Consider the following 17158-nt stretch of genomic DNA (forward strand, 5'->3'; position numbering starts at 1 on the left):
TTAAAATTTTCATCCCATAAATCATTGTACAAAATTAGTTACAAGGCCCTCAATAGGCATACAAAAGAAAGAAAACACAGTTCCAGTAGCAAGGTAAAAACTACTCAAACTTTAGCATGATAACTCCAATCTATATGCGCACATAGGAAAAGGTTCCCCAATGTGTCTCCAACACATCCCTAACCATGAAAAGAATAACTCCACCAAAATCCAATCTTGATTCTCTTGCATCACAAATATATGATTATAGGAAAATAAAAATATAGGTTATTTATGTAGCTATTTACATTCATTCCTCTTTCTCATCTATATATAAAGATATTAAAAAGATAATGAAACATTCAACAAATTCATGGTAAAGGATATACTAATCCCATTATATCCTTGCAACCTTTCCCCTCTAGAAAGTATATTTTTACCAAAGTATAGTATGGATGTATTTTCCAATGTGTGTAAATCTTGCTACAATATACAATATTCTTCTATATATCATAGGTAATGAACATGCCAAAACATAAAGCTATCTTGCAAAATTTGAACAAACCTACTAGATTTTAAGACAACAATACATAGGGTAGGATTCACAAATTTTCATATGCATAGTTGATAGGAAAGTTTTAAATTTGTTTGCATCATTATTGGATTATGAATCAGATGCACCATCCTGTAAAGAAAACCTAAATGAAAGTTATATATTTTGAAAACTTAGTTTCAATCCTATTACAACTTAGAAACTCACATTAGATCATGTGTCATCTCTAATTTACATGTTTTAGTTGTCATAGTACATAAAAAGAGTAAGAAGTTAATATGATCCAATAGACTTGGTCGTATTACTGTGTCAAAATGTGTGTAAGGAAAATATTGTTCACAATAAACTGAAATAACAATGAAATCGCTCAAAATACCCATAATCTAGAAAACAATCAAGATAATGTGAGAAAATATAAAACTAACAAAATGACTTGCAAGAACCATATATGGATCGATCTCTTCTTTGTTATGATTTTTCCTATAATGTTAGGTTCATTGTTTACTTTAGATATAAATTTTTTATTACTTTTAATATATTCTTATGAATGGAGTTGATAAATATTAGTTTCATAATGAAAGATAGGTACATAAGCTATGCCAAGTTTGAGTGAGCTAAGAGGTAAATGAGATGGAGGGCCAATAGTGAAGAATGATCAAGTGTACATAGAGGTTTTGGTCCTCACCTCTCAGTATAGATTGAAAAGTCTATATCTAAGAGAGGGGAGGAAAAGGTCAAGGTCATTAGAGTTGGGAGAAGTTTAGAGTGTGGAGATTTTTTAATAAAGTTAGTTATCATCCACATTTTACAAAGTAAATGAGAGATGCAAATAAACATATTTTAAATTCATCATAAATGACCATGGGGCTGAAAATCCATGTTGGTTAGATACCAAAAAGTGGGTAGCCTTTAAGGTTTGGAAGGCAAGTGGGAAATGATTCATTTTCCATTCAAGGCACTAGATGGCACATGTGGTAAAAGTACAATTTTAGGGATCACATTTTTATAAAGAAAATTATTAACCTTGACCGAAGTTTTCAAATTGAATTACTAGAAGGTTTCATATATAAATTAAGAACTTAAAAATGATTTAAATTAATAAAATATTAATTTACTTTATGCTTGATATTTAAAAAAAATAATAATAATAATTGGATATAGGCTTTTCATTAAATATAGAGTAAAAGTAAATTTTTGAGATAATGTTAAATTTGAAGTTGTCAATCCCCCATCCTTAATTTAGTAATTTTTTCTTCTTTCTGTGCATGTACATAGTCTTCAGAAAATATATTTAAATATAAAATCAAATTTACATGTACTGAAATATATATTTCTTACCATTTTATGTCATCACTTCTCTTCTTGATTATTCATCCAAGATAGAAATGAATTATATAATCTTAATATTGATTCTTACATTATTTTTAGGTGCGCATTACTACTTTCAATAAAACATAAAATAGATAAATTAATTAAAATATGAAAAAAGATGTTTCTATAAACTTTCACTTATAGATTTACTAAAGGGCTTTTTGTATTCTTTGCAAAATATTAGTGAAAATAGTAAGATTTGTTGAAATAGTAGAAGTGAAGTGGAAAGTTACATTGATACAAGTGGATCAAAGGAATTTTTTCTGTAAACATATTTTTCATTAGATAAATATGGTTCTTTATTTAATTGAATTAGATTAGATATTTTAATCAAGTAAAGCCTCATACAAGTGGAACTCTTATAAAAATATACATCTATAAACTAGATTAAATGTTAGACAAGAGAATATTAAATTAATTATATTAATTATATAAAATTAGCTAATAAGCAAAAGTATAAGATATTAAATAATCAAATAATTACATTTTATTATTATCTTGATGATAGTAATAAAGAAATTAATAAGACTAATGTTGACCATTAGTGCTATGAAACATACATCTATATTAGTAATTTCATAATTGAAAATTTCTAATAGAAAAAAGTCCAAATTGTATAATTAATTATTAGATTAAATGTTAGACAAGGAATCATAGGTTAATTAAGTTAATTATATAAATTTAACTAATAAGTAAAAAGTAAGACATTCAATAATCAAATAAGTGCAATTTTTTATTATCTTGACGATAGTAATAGAGAAATGAATAAGACTAGTGTTGACCATTAGTACTAAGAAACATACATGTATATTATTAATTTCATAGTTAAAAATTTCTAATGGAAACAAATTCAATTTGTATAATTAATTATTATATTCATTTAACTTGATTTTAATAAATAAGACATAAAGTTATGCATCGATTTCATTAGAATATATAGTCCATGATTTATATTTAAAGCTTTCATATTGAAAATATATTCCCATACTTTTGACAAAGCTAACCCAACTATTTCTTCCGACTTCCTTTACTTTATAGAAGAAATGTTTTTCAAAAAATAAATGATTGACAATACACACTTCGGCAGAGTTCCACTTGATATTTAAAACGTTAGAAATATTTTAGCTTTCACATCAGCTTTATCTATTATTCTTAATCACCCAATCTTCACATAAGAATAGTTTCTCAAAAGCTTATTTTGTCTCACAACATCTGACAAAGAATATTGCATAACATGAAGTGTGATCTTCCTTCTCCTTTGAAATATATTAAGCGCACCATACAGGATCCATTTCAATATGTTATTCCATCTCCACTACATTTTGTCTATACTAAGTTCATTGCAAGTCAATTTATCTCGTATGGATAAAAGAAAGATTGAGAAATATGCATTTTATCTTTTATATAACCAAGTAATTACCGCCTATGGAGTTAGTGATATTTACAAGTTAAATCATCATGTTGTGTTCAATTTATATGGCCATAAACGTAGTGTGTTCAAATAGCAAATGATTTCAACAATGGAATCCGAAGAAGAGATGGGTTTTTCTACTTCATTAATCTCAATGATTTTGGGATTGGTGGTGCTGTTGTTAATGACGTCAATTGCAGTGTGTTCATGTGTTCACTGGGGAGGAAGGAAAAACAAGAATGATGCAGATGGTATCAGAGGAGATTTATGGTTTACAAGTGGAGATTTCTCAGGTGGCAGTGATGGGATCTTACCAGGTGGGGCTTGTGGTGGAACTGGAGGGCTGTGTTCGGCTAGAGGTTAGATCGGTTATTCTTAAATATCATAGAATAAAGAAATATTAGGCTCGGAAAAAATAAATCGGTTTTGATTATTAAGTTCTTTTAGTCGAGGAATGAAGTCTTAGTGTGTGATTTTTAAGTCATCCCAACTAGATCAAGATGGTCTGCTAGTCTGTTTTCTACTTCAATTCTTCCACTCATGCTATTTATTTGATTGGCTCTTATATGATATGTCTATAACTTGGCTTTAAATGAAAGACATCCTTTTAATTGTTGATATGTTCATCTTCTGCTATAGTTTTAAACCCAAAATAATTCTGTGAAGCTGAACGCTTTAGTAATAGGATGGCTCATTTTTATTTATATATATGATTATTAACTGCAAGAAGTAACAATTGAGGAATATATGTCTCTGCTTAAAACGCTAAGTGGAGATATGATTTCATATGAAGTAGCTAATATGTTAAGTAATATAGCTTTGTGATATTGCTATGAGAATTGAAGTGTGTGATTTTGAGTCAAACTCATTGATCAATGTTTCATCAGTAGTGATCCAACATGAATCCATCTCTCATGAGAATAAATGCACTCATTGGATCTAGGTGAATGAGTGCTAAGAGCTCCATTTATTCTCATGAGAGATGGATTCATGTTGAATCACTAATGAGTTTGACTCAAAATCACACACAATCCTCATAATAATATCGCAATTTGACTTGCTGTGGAAATGATCTCCTACTTATTAATATAACTTTGTTAATTGAGCTTCTGCATAAGAATGTTTTCTTAGCACGTTCTAACTAAATAATTCAATTGTGGAACCTAACATTGAATAACAACAGAAGTTAAATAATTTATTAGAAAGTCAGAGTGTATATTAAGAATTAGAATGTAAGGATTTTTAGCAAACAGAATGATAATTTATAGTGCACTATTGTCCATATGCTTTGTTTAAATAAATTTAATTTAAAAAAATAACTTCTATTATCAATTATGAAAACTCTCGCTTGCTGTATAAGGATGTTTTCTTAGCAATCTCTGTCATCGTCACACCCACTACTTCTACAGCCAACTATTTCAACAAAGACGATCTGTCCAAGATTATATTCAGTTTGTAAGTTCACGATTAAACATGGAAACAATAGTAGAGAATTAAATTGTGAATCACAGTCATCATTATGAGGGATTTATTCAAATTCTTTGTATAATGGTACATGCAGAGACACTCCGCTTTCAATTGGGATTTTAAAAATTTCAAAAATGTTTATTTATTAATTATTCTTATGTGAGGTAATTAATTATTATTATTTATTAAGTTTGATTAAATTCATATTTAAACCTCTTAGGTAAAGAACTCAAAATTTACAGTATATGGCCTGAAAATCATTCTATTCCTATTTATTTCTGTTTTATTCTTTTTACCATAGCTTTTAATTGCCACAAATGTTTAAAGCATCCAATTTCTTTTAATTGGCAGAAATGTTTAAAGCATTCAATTTCTTTATTTGGCATTTGTGAGAAAATCATATGCAACAGTTGGTCACTTTCCCATTACACTGCCCTGCTTGCATTTTAAATTTGCATTCAGATGCAGTGTTTTGCTTATGATCCTTGAATTTTTAAATTCCATTGTTGCAGTGAACTATGATCTTTGAATTTTAAAAAAAATAGTGAAGCAAGCTATTTTTGAGACTCTGAGTGTGAATTTGCAATCTTTCAGTTCTCAATGCTCCAAACAGTGTAGAGATAATATAGATTGAAAAGGGTGGTGTAGAGGTCCCAACTTGATCTTACTTCACTATTTTTGCTTGCATTTCCTCTTTCTTCAAACACACCCGATTCTAACAATTAGAGTTAAGAGGTGGTCTACCCTACACTGTTGGGTAATAGGTGACTGTGCTTGTGAGGGGTTAATAATTTAAAGGAAGTGTTGTATGGAGTAAAGCATTATCTAGAAATTGATATGCAAGGTGAGACAAGTATTTGGAAAAAAAAAAAGGGATTTGCTAAAGGTACTGCAAATAGTAATTTATATTTGAAAGAGATTGAAGATGGCTTGATGGTTATTATGATATTTGTGGATGACATAATCTTTCAAGGTAATGATGAAGAAAGTGATAAATTTGTTGATGAAATGAAGAGTGAATTTGAGATGAGTATGATTACTAAGGTGAAATATTTCTTAGGTTTATAGATTGTGCAGAATAGTGATGGTATTTTCCTATCACAGACTAAGTATTTGAAATACTTGTTGAAAATATTTATCTTGGAAAGTTGTAAGCCCATTGTCACACCTACAATAACTAGTCACAATTTATCTAGAAAAGATGAGACACCTATAGTTGAGCAGAATAAGTACAGATCTATGATTGGAGGTTTGCAATATATGAGTCACACAAGAAAAAATATAGGAAATGAAGTTGGCATAGTTGCAAGATTTCAAGATGACCCCAAGGAATCGCACTATGCAATAGTAAAGAGAATATTCACATATTTGAAGGGTACACCTAATATTGGCTTGTGGTATGATAGATCAAATTACTTTACTCTATGTGCATATATTAATGTAGATTGTGCAAGAAGTGTGGATAATAGAAAGAGTACAAGTGGTGGAGAATTTTTCCTTCGATGAAGATTGGTTTCTTGGATGAGAAAGAAAAAAGATTCAATTTCATAGAGTACAAGAGAAATGGAGTATGTAACAATAGTAAACAGTTGCAATCAAATCATGTAGATAAAATAAATGTTGAAGGATATTGGGATAGACTTTACAGAACTTGTTACCATAAATTGTGATAACACAAGTACACTAATTATGTCTAAGAATCATGTGGTACATTCTAATACTAAGCATATATCAATTAACTATCATGTTTTCAGATAGAAAGTTATAGAGACATAGATCATATTAAAGTATGTGAATATAAAAGAGTAGATCATAGATATTTTTGTGAAGCTTTTTCCTAACGATGCAGTTGAGTATTTGCAAGGTATTCTTGGAGTCATAGCCCTACCTAGTTCTAAGTAGATGGTGTAGAGAACACATCAATCCAGTGGCACAAAGCACTATTTTTTATTTGAACTGAATGATGATGCTTATAATATGGGGGAGTATCTATAATTGAGAAGATCAACTAAGGACTCTTGGTAGCTAGTCTAAAACAACATTTATTAGACACTTGAGTTGGTTGAAGACTTTAAGTAGTTGATTGACATATTAATGCCTTTTTCAGTGATGTCAATGAAGGAGAGATTACATGAAAAACATCTTCTAATAGTCTGTGGGAGATGTATATGAGAGAGAGAATGTATGGGGGGGAATTTTTCATGATATATTGAAGGCAATGGGAGAATTATATCAATTAGAGAGAAGTTTGAACACTTGATGTCGCCCATGTAAGAATGACGAATAATAGATGTAGAGTCATTCTTGTGAGTTTCAGATTTGATTGATGAAGCTGATTTGAAAAGATGAGAATGACAACTACAATACATTTGAATTTGGCATTCTTGGAGCTTATTATTTGTTTAAATATGTTGCAATCAATGCCAAAGGAGAATATTTTTAGCATGAATGCTAATGGTATTCCTTTGGGGGAGTATCATTAGCATTGGTAGAAAACTTAGGGAGATTTTTAGTAAGATTGACATGTTTCATTCATGATTGTGTTTGTCATTTATGTCCAAATAATGTTGTTTCTATAAAGAAGGATAGAGTAGTAGATAGAGAATGAGGTCGCATAGACTGTGAATTGATGATGAGGTCAAGCACATTTGAGGATATGCTCTACAATATGTCCTGATGAAGTGGAAAATTGTGTATTCTTAGAGTTGAGGATATGTGAGAGTTATTTAATATTTATAGAAGATAGTGTGTAGATAGAGTACCTAAGAAGTGGTTTCTGATGTTTGGATTGTATATCTTAACAAGGATAGAATCGTGATAAGAAAATTTAGACAATGATAGTAGAAATTTGATGATGATATCAGTGAGTGCCCAATGTTTGAGGTCGCACATGTGAGAAGTTGTATTTATTATGAGCTAACAATGTTTTCTAATTGGAAAAAGATGTAATTAATTGTAATATCTTAACGAGGTACTATTATAATTAAGTGGGAAAGTGTCAAGGGAAACCCAAATAATTTATTTTGAGGATATGGTATAGAGGAGGTTATTTTCCTTGTGGTTAATTTGTGAGTGAATGTGTAAGTGAAAATTGTGCAAGTGATAATGTGAAGTCTATGAATGTGAGTAAGCGATCAAAGGGATCACTCTGATGTAAATTTGAAGATTTGGCATTGAGATCCAAGAAAGAATTTGGTGTGGTATTGATAAAATAAGAGGACAAAAAAAAATTCAAGTTGCGAAGATTAGTTCCATTTGTGTTATTTTTCAAGGGTTAATACAAAGACCAATTATATAGTGAGTTCAGTGACCTTTTCCTTGAATCTATTTGGATAGTCGATACATCTACCTTCTACAACTCCCAACGGGGTTGGAACAACTCCTAATACGGTTGGAGTCTCCTAATATGGATTAAAAGTCTCCTAAGAGAGATTAATATGTATGTAATGTATTTCATTGGCTCCTAACAGAGTTCATCCTTTTATAAGGAATATTTATTTTAGTACATCATTTTATTGGTACCATCCCCACCAAGCTTTTCCCTCTAGTCAATGGTTCCTTAATTAACATATCTAGTGTTATTGTGTATGTGTATCTTCTTAAGATTGCTGATTATATTGTTAACATGTTAAAGGTTTAATAAGGTTGATAAAAGTTAGATTGATCTGATAACTAATCCCCCCCCCCCCAACCTCTTAGTTGTAGCTTTTGCATGCATAACCAATGTGTTAGCCCTAGCTAGCATTGTAATTGATGATTATATGAATGTATATAAAAGAGTCATATTAGTTTTTATATTGTCATTGATGTCAAAGTATTAACAAGATATAAATTATGCTAACTCAAGAAAGCACTATATCATTTGATTGATGAAGAGGATTTGAAGAAAATATGATGAAGATAGAATTGATATGTAAGGAATTCAATGGGTACTTGAATGACCTGGAAAATTATTATGTAATTTTTAATTTTTTTACAATTGTGTATTGTTACAATATGTTGAAGATCAAAATATCAACCAAGTCACATGGTTAATGAAGGGAGATTATATTGATTGAGTGATCATAGTATTGCCTAAGAAATTATAAAGAGGAATGAGGAACATAGTGTTAACTAAGTTATATATTTCCTGAGTAAATATAATGTCTACCAAGTGATAGATGAAAAAGTTTGAGAAATTGGAATTTGAGGCATATTTGTGATAGAAATTTAGAAAGTTCAAAAAGATCTATTGAAAGGTTCAAATTTTATTGCAAGATCACTAATGAAGAAAAATCAAGAAGGATCTAATGAAGGAATTGGAAGAAGGATAAGAATGGATACAAAATTATATAAAATTATATTTTCTTATTAAGTGACAGAATAATGAAAGATCTGGAAGCATTGAGAAATCTATAATAGAAGGAGAAAATGGTAGTTTTGGGTTGCTAGTTTAGAGTGGGTGATGCTATCATTGTGATGTTGTTCTAGAATTGATTAAATTGAAAGAGATATGATTGATAGTTGCTATAGAATATGAAGTTGTTGAAGGAGAAGACTTGAGTGTTGATACAAGTAATCCAATCCAAGCACAAAGAAGAAAAGGAAGTTGTCGAGTGAGTGAAAGACAGAGTTAGAAATGAGATTTGGTCAAGAAAAGGAAGTTTCTCTTCTTACAGATCACTATATATTGGTTATAGTTTAACCATTGTAGAAAAAAACTCATAAAATTATTGAATAGATCTAACAAGTCTGTGAAATCCTATATGGTAACATCAGTTAGTGGTGTTTGGAAGTCATTTAAATTAGGAAACTCTTTTTGGTTCTAGATAGGAAGTGATAAGGTCTACACGATTTTTTTTTTGAAATTATATAAAAAGATCACTTTAACAAAGTCTATGTAACCTTTAACAAGGTAGTCTCCTAAAAAAGATCATTTCAGAAGAGTGAAATTTTTGGGTTGTCCTAGTCTTGTATGGTTTCTCCCTTAAAGAGGCTTCCATGTTAAATTTTAGTGTCAAATTTGTTGGAATTTTATTATTATTACAAGTTGATTTACAATTTTTAACAATTTACTACAATTCGGTAATAACTAATTTATCACTAGGTAATAATAGCAAATTTATTGACATTTGGTAATGGAAGAGACAGATTGAGAATAATTTGGGTAGAAATTGGTTTATGAGTTAAACTTTATGTTGAATATATCTATCGAGTGATTGTATGTATTTAAGTTATTGGTGTTAATGTTTAAGCTACTTTGATGGTCATGAAATGTTGAAGGGACAATTTGATAACTAGAGATAATTGCTTTAACCCCCTCCTCCACGCCCTCTCCCCCCCCCCCCCCCCCCCCCCAATTATCAAACACAATAGAAGGCAATTTTAGGCCTTTGGTCTCTTTTGATCCATCCCCTAGGGATATTCTTTGGATCTCTCTTTGAATATTATTGTTTCTGAAGGTTTTGGATATCTTCTCACTGATGTCATTTCTTCTAGTCATGTTAGAGCCATTTCATTGCCTAAGTTACCTATTGAGCTTGTTGATGGAAAATTTTCTAATGATTCCTTCCTCACTCTCATTGGAGATTGGGAAAATATTTCTAATGACTTCCAATGCCTTGACACTTTTTTTCTGGCAATAGGTAATCCTTTCTTTTTGCTTCACCTTGGCTTGTGCAGTAAAATTGGAAGTGGATTCAACATAGATAGATTTTCTACTTTTTGGGTATACCCATTTCCTTACAAGATTAAATTTTGTAGCTTTAGAATGTTCTTCTTGGAAACATTGTGAAGATGCTAGATTAGTAGCTCACCAAGCCTCTTTCTTTAGCTGGAAACTTTTAGATTTTTTTAAGGTTTTACCTACTACCCATGTGTATTATTCTTCTTATTTGGATCCCTATAAGGTTTCAAATTTGAAGTTGGAGAATCTCCTTAGGGGTTTTCTCTAGGCTTCAAGTTGTGATCACCATGGTTTTCACAAAGTTCCTAAGAGTCTAGAAACCTTGGCTTTATTTCTACTCAAAAGTGAGGTATTGTCTTATGTGCAAAATTGGTCATCCATGCTCTCACTGGAGATTAAACCTAGAAAATTCTTCTCAGGTATTGTATTTCTTTTGGATTCCTAGTCAAAAGAACTACTTCAAAGGGGATTGGTCTTCAAACCCTTCTCATCATGCATGTACTAGTGCAAATCTTGGGCACTTGTATTGTTAGAAGAATCTAGAAAGCCTAGGAAGCCATCAAGTCATTATTTCATTAGAATGGTAATGTTTTCAAGGATGGGTTATCTATGAACCAATATAATATTTGGTTATCTCCACTTTTTCCAATGAAAGGGGTTCCACTTGCTAAAGTGCAAGGTGTTGGTGCACTCCATTTTTTCAAATGTGGCATCAAGAATCCTAAAGATTTATTCTTGAGAGTTACCATGAACCTAAAAACATGAGAACACATGCAAGACCAATTTCTTCTAACCCTTCATGGTCATCAAACTTTTGATCTATTGGTCTCTTCTTTTCCTCATCATACACTCCACATGTTGGGGATCCAGATAGTTAAGCCACAATTGAAGGATTGGAAGTGGTATTCGTGTACTCATATTTTTAACTACAAGCCCAAGATAGGATACATTTGGCTAGTGCCACACATTCCTATGGTTGATACTCTTAACCAATAGTGGCATCTCCAATATTCATAGTAGAACTAGAGATACAAGTTTAATACTATTTGGAATGTCATCATTGAGACAAAGATTGCACACTTTGCTTGGTGTGTTTTGTTCCACGTATTACCTCTATGTCCTTAACTTAGGCATTTAGGAGTTCCTGACCCTTAGTGTCCCTCTTGTGGGCAACCTGAGTCCTTCCCCCATATTTTTTGGTTATGTCATACAGCCCAATAGTATTTTCATTGGATTCATCATTTTTTCAAACCTTTAGGTCGGAACCATTTTCTTGGCATATGATATTACTAGGAGACTCTCCTAGAACTCCCTTCAAGTATACCCAAATGTTGCATGCTTTTAGGATGGATATATTTTTTACTCTTTAGAAGGATAGAAATGTTGTTTTTTTCACTCACATCTTTCTAGATATAAGTGTTTCTATGAAAACTAAAACTCATATATGTAATGTATAATGATGCAGATATAATTACATGAAAATAACATGACCCTTGAGGTTTCCCACCTACAACAATTTCTCAACCATTAAGGTAATGCTCCTTGTATGGTGGATAGAGTGCTACTAGATTCTATATTTGTTAACCACTCTCCACCCTATAGCTACTCTAGTTTTCTTGTCTACCACTCTTTGACACTTTGGTCATATTGATAATTTGGCTAGGTAAAACATTTTGATGTTGTCATTTATGGAAACATATCAGTTGAGCAGAGCATGAAAATGAATTTATGACAATTAGACTTAGAAAATTATCTAAGTCTTATACATTTTATCTGGTAGAATAATTAGAGTTTTTCTTGGTGAGCTTCATAGGCATATTATGAACATGTGCAAAGTTAGGTACTTATACACACAAAAAGGTGCACTTTTCCAAACCCTTCTATCCAAAGGATCTCATGAATTGAGAATCCTAGACAGTGGCTTCAAACTCCCTAGTCATGAGGCAAGACAAATATAATCAAAGGTGGAGGATGAAAGTAGAGTAATTCATATGCACAAGTATTTCCACCAATCATATTCAACAGTTGAATGATGTTTGCTATGTGAGACAAAAAGGAGCTTTTCTTTTAATTTATAAAATGGGAATAATATGTTATGTGTGCACAAATTAGGATAAATGGGGAATGGGGTTTTCTAACTAAATAGGGGTGTGTCCACTTTAATTAAATAATGACTTCGGATATAGTTGTCAAACTATAGGATACAATTGAATAAATTATTTTTTGAAGATTTATTCAAGAATGAATTATTAATAAATTGAGCAAAAATGCTAGAAAGGGGGCTAATAGTCTAGGTGACCATTTTTTGGTGATTACATTTTCCCCTCTTTGACTAAGGTGTGATTGATCTATGAACACATTGCATCAAATAATGAAGAAGCCTAAGCAAGTGGTAAAGTAGTCTAAATCCAAAGAACAAAGTGTAAAGAGGAAGAAAATCCTTAATGCACAACCTATTAGCATCAGTACAAAACATTAGGAGAGAGAAAAAGATAATATTAGAAATCAAGCTCAGTACTAATATGTCAAGAAAAGTGAGTAGATAGATGAAGATAAAATGAAAAGTTCAAGCACATACTCCTAATAAATAGATAGCTACAACAGAAAAGCAATTTGTAGTGATGATGGAATATTCCTACCCCCATGGGATTGAAATTGAAATGAGATAGAGGAGATATAGAAATGAGTTATATTTGATTAAATTGAGATACACTAAGGACTAAAATGACATATAAGTGATGAAAACCAAAGGTTGACCACCAAGAAGTAAGAGTATATCCTAGTTTGAGTAAATTTGGCCAAAGAAGACCAAGTATGAAAATTAGGTCAAAACAAGAAGAAAATGTGAAATGAAAATTAAATAGAATGAATAAGAAAAGTGGAAGAGAGTAGAAATGATAAACGAATGAAGAAATGATGATGCGCAAACAAGATACAAAGATAAGGCCTCAAAGGTTTAACCAACTACATAGAAGAAGGCATAAATTTTAAAATGCAATTTTGACTATCAAGATGAACTCAATTTTAATTTCAATCTTGAAAATGGATCCAAAAAATCAAATAAGTTAGGTGTGTAATTTTTACATAAATCTAAGGAGTTCAAAAACTTATGTCAAAATGGAGTCAAAAAGGTATTAAAATGGGCCCAAGGGGTCATTTTCAATTGATTTGTCTTATTTAATTTTTGAGATCTTAGAGAACCTCGAGAGAGATTATGATGGCTTAGTAGGGAATTCTGACCCACTGACACTAATTCGAGCATAGCCGGTTACATAATTGGCATAAGTTTTTGATTTTTTGAGAATTTTAAGTATTTTTATGATAATTTTAAGATGTTCTAGGTCCAAATAGGTTTTTGGAAAAAATTCATGTGATAGGTTATAAAGTATCGTATGGTAGTTTAGAAACTATGTGATACTTCCATTAGACAAAAGGTATCATATACATTATACACAGAGGGTCATATGGGCCCTACCCATTGGTTGCATGATACTATGTGAAGTATTGCATTGATAGATAGTATTGCATATTTGTTAAACATCTTGTTACACATTATGCTTATTTGACATGTTGTATCATATTTGCATACATTTTTCATGCTTGAGTAGCTGAATTATATTGTATTTAATTGCATTTTTGTTGTTTATGAATACTTTTGGCTATGCAGGATGTATTTCCAACACTTAATGTTAGGGTACCCATAGTGGTTAGTTTGAGACTTGTGTGACAGCTAGATGATGCTAACAAGGGAAGGTTCTAGATAATGAGGTTTTGATATTTATTATATATGCACCACATCCAAGTAAATGACGATCTCCTTATTGCCCTAAAAGAATGGTGGCATAGTGAGAAAAACACATTTCACTTGCTGAGTGGAGAGGCTAGTATTACACTTGAGGATGTGTATTGCATCATAAAAGTACCATGCTATGGGGATGTAGTGAGTATGCTAAGCATGTTTAGCTGGTGTATTGCATATAGGCATGTTTTAGATGAGGACTATTATGATCTTATGTATCACAAGTGTATTAAACCCTTACCTCTAAAGATGGCAGAGTTACATTATAGGTACTTATCTAGGATGTGACAATGCTAGACACACACATTGGATGGGAGAAATATATTATGGATTATGGAGATTAATAACTGAGGGAGTATATAGTGTTCTCCTTTGTTACATAGGCACTAGTTACCAATAATGTTTAGATAGGCTTCTGTTGTGGCTAGGGAAGCCTAGTGATGGATTTAGTAGAGAGGCAGTGGCGAATGGCATGGGGTCCCATGATACTAGCGGATATGTACCACAAGTTACATTAGAATGTGTACCGAAAGGATCAAACTTGGGCTTCCAAGGCCATCTTCGCATAGATATGGGTGTGGGATGACATTGTAGTGATTTGGCTAAGAGTACAGCTAAGAGAGAGATGGTATGCATGCATCTATAGGTACTTTGGGTTTATATCATAGCCTCATAGTGGGGATGAGACATACTATTGGTGCATCTTTGATGAGCTAGTGGCATTCAACTGGAAGCCCTACATATGCTATGAGGTGTGGTAAGAGGACCAAGATGAGCTCAGTTATATGTTCAAGATCCATCCATTAGTAGGTTGTCATACAAGGATTGTGGAATGATTTTTTATCACTCAAGTATGGAGGTAATTTGGGCATAGATCAAGTACAAGAAGATGAGGAAAGACTTGGTTGTTAATGCTAGATTACATAGTGTATATCCAAAAGACACAAACATTGTAGAGATAGCTTTAGGACTATCTTCCTGCACACAAAAATGTGGGTATGTCACCATACTATGCACTGGTGATGAGGAGACATCCCTTTCCTAGGTTCATAGTATCAGATGTGCTCCCTAGTGATCATAGACATGGAGGGGATGATGAGGGAGATAGAGGAGGAGGAGGGAGAGGAGACATGCCTAGTGGGTCTGGTGGTGGAGGGAGATGAGATAGCCCTAGAGACTCAAAGGGTTCATCTATAAGTTAGACTAGAGCTAGTAGTAGGACACATAGGATGGAGGGCAAGGTGGAGGAGAAGAGACTGGTGAGATGGCATAGAGTGTGGAGGCAGTAGCCTAGGTAGTAGAAGAGATTGTAACCACCCTACTAGTAGGAGGAGGAGATGATCCAAGGGACCAATAGATCAAAGCTCTAGAGGTAGAGTTACAATAGGCAGTTACTACCATTTTCATGTGGGATCAATAGCTCATTCATGAGTGAGCATGAAGTGAGGAGCTTAGATGGGAGTAGGATGTGACTAGATGAGACTCAAAGCATCATGGAGTAAGAGCATCCTACTACTACACAACCTATAGAGGCAGTGTGCCACACCATGTCATATTCTCCAACCTCTACTTATCATATATGTGAAATATTGACCTTCATTTTTCTCTAAAGATTTTAGCATAATTTTTTGGAGATATTTGTCTTGTTGGAATTTTATGACATCCTCATTGTTGACTTAATTTTCTACCTCACTTCCATGATGAGAATGTTGTGAGCATTTACGTGCTGAGTATGCCACTCAACATGTGATCTAGGAGTTCTAAAAGGCATATTGTTTACATTATTACCAAAAAGTGGATGATTCACAAAAGAGTTTCTATAAGTATCATTGGTATGTTGGTTTACAAATTTATGTGTATGAGCATCCCCAAAGCCTTGGTTGTCATGAGCATTAGTCTCCACATGTATGTGGTATTAGAATATATAGCTCGCCAATATAACTAAGATGGGGGAGGGGGGTGAATTAGTTATCCAACTATTATCACAATTATCAAACTTATTAAATATTAACCATATGAGTAATATAACTAGAAACCATAACAAGATACTCATGTACAATAACACTAGATATGTTAACTAGGTAAACCCTTGATCAAAGGGAAAACCTCAGTGGGGATGGTACCCATAAGATGCTATACTAATATAAATATTCCTTGTAAGAGGATGGACCATGTTAGGATTATAGGAAAACATTCAGTATATATTAGTCCCTATTAGAAGAATTTGAATCCTCATTAGGAGTTCTAGAAGGAAGATGGACCCATTGCCCAAACACCTTTAGAGGCAAGACCAATAAACCCACTACCCAAATGATCTTTGTATTATTCCTTGCTATATAAAAGAATTAAATTGTACTTCTCCTTCCTCTTCATCTATCCTATCAACTAGACTTTTTCTCCTTTTGATCTCAATATCAAATCAAAAAATTCACATCCAATAATCACTCGGATCACTTATTTGCATTTACCAAACACTCTGGTCTTGTTTGCACATCCTTGAAGACTTTGCATCCTCTTACTATTTTACAATCATGGAAAATACTTTCCTTTATACTGAGTCCTCAAAATAATTCCTTGGGTCAAGCTTGAGGCTTTTTGAGTTAATTATAATAGGACCATAATAAGATAATTAATTATTTCTCAATCATTATAGCATTGTCATCTCATAATCTAAAATACTTCTCACATGTACTACATTATGACTTGTGCACTCAGTAATGTCATCATTGGACTTTCCTCTATCATTTTATAACTTCACATATCCTAATTATACCTATGTTAAGAGATTAAATGTAGTCATCAAAAAATGTTTCTCAAGTACTCATTTTATCTACTACTTTATGTAAATCATGTATAACTTTGGTATCTCTTTGACTTTAGTTACACAAACTTAGCCTCATCATCAAGACATAG

At 32.1% G+C, this 17158-nt stretch overlaps 1 protein-coding gene across 2 annotated transcripts in view; it reads left to right on the plus strand.

Annotated features, from left to right (window-relative positions):
* The first annotated feature begins 3316 nt into the window (after positions 1 to 3316).
* Positions 3317 to 17158, plus strand: part of LOC149528703 (uncharacterized) — a 52483-nt gene continuing 38641 nt past the window's right edge. For both annotated transcript variants that reach the window (XM_089811082.1, XM_089811083.1), the window contains exon 1: positions 3317 to 3673. In XM_089811082.1, coding sequence (XP_089667208.1) covers positions 3412 to 3673 — 262 coding nt within the window. In that variant the 5' untranslated portion in view covers positions 3317 to 3411. The remainder of the gene's footprint in view (positions 3674 to 17158) is intronic.

This window comes from Cupressus sempervirens, chromosome 11, assembly GCF_028749045.1.
Source record: "Cupressus sempervirens isolate cs-2001-9-10 chromosome 11, ASM2874904v1, whole genome shotgun sequence".
NCBI classification, from domain to species: Eukaryota; Viridiplantae; Streptophyta; class Pinopsida; order Cupressales; family Cupressaceae; genus Cupressus; species Cupressus sempervirens.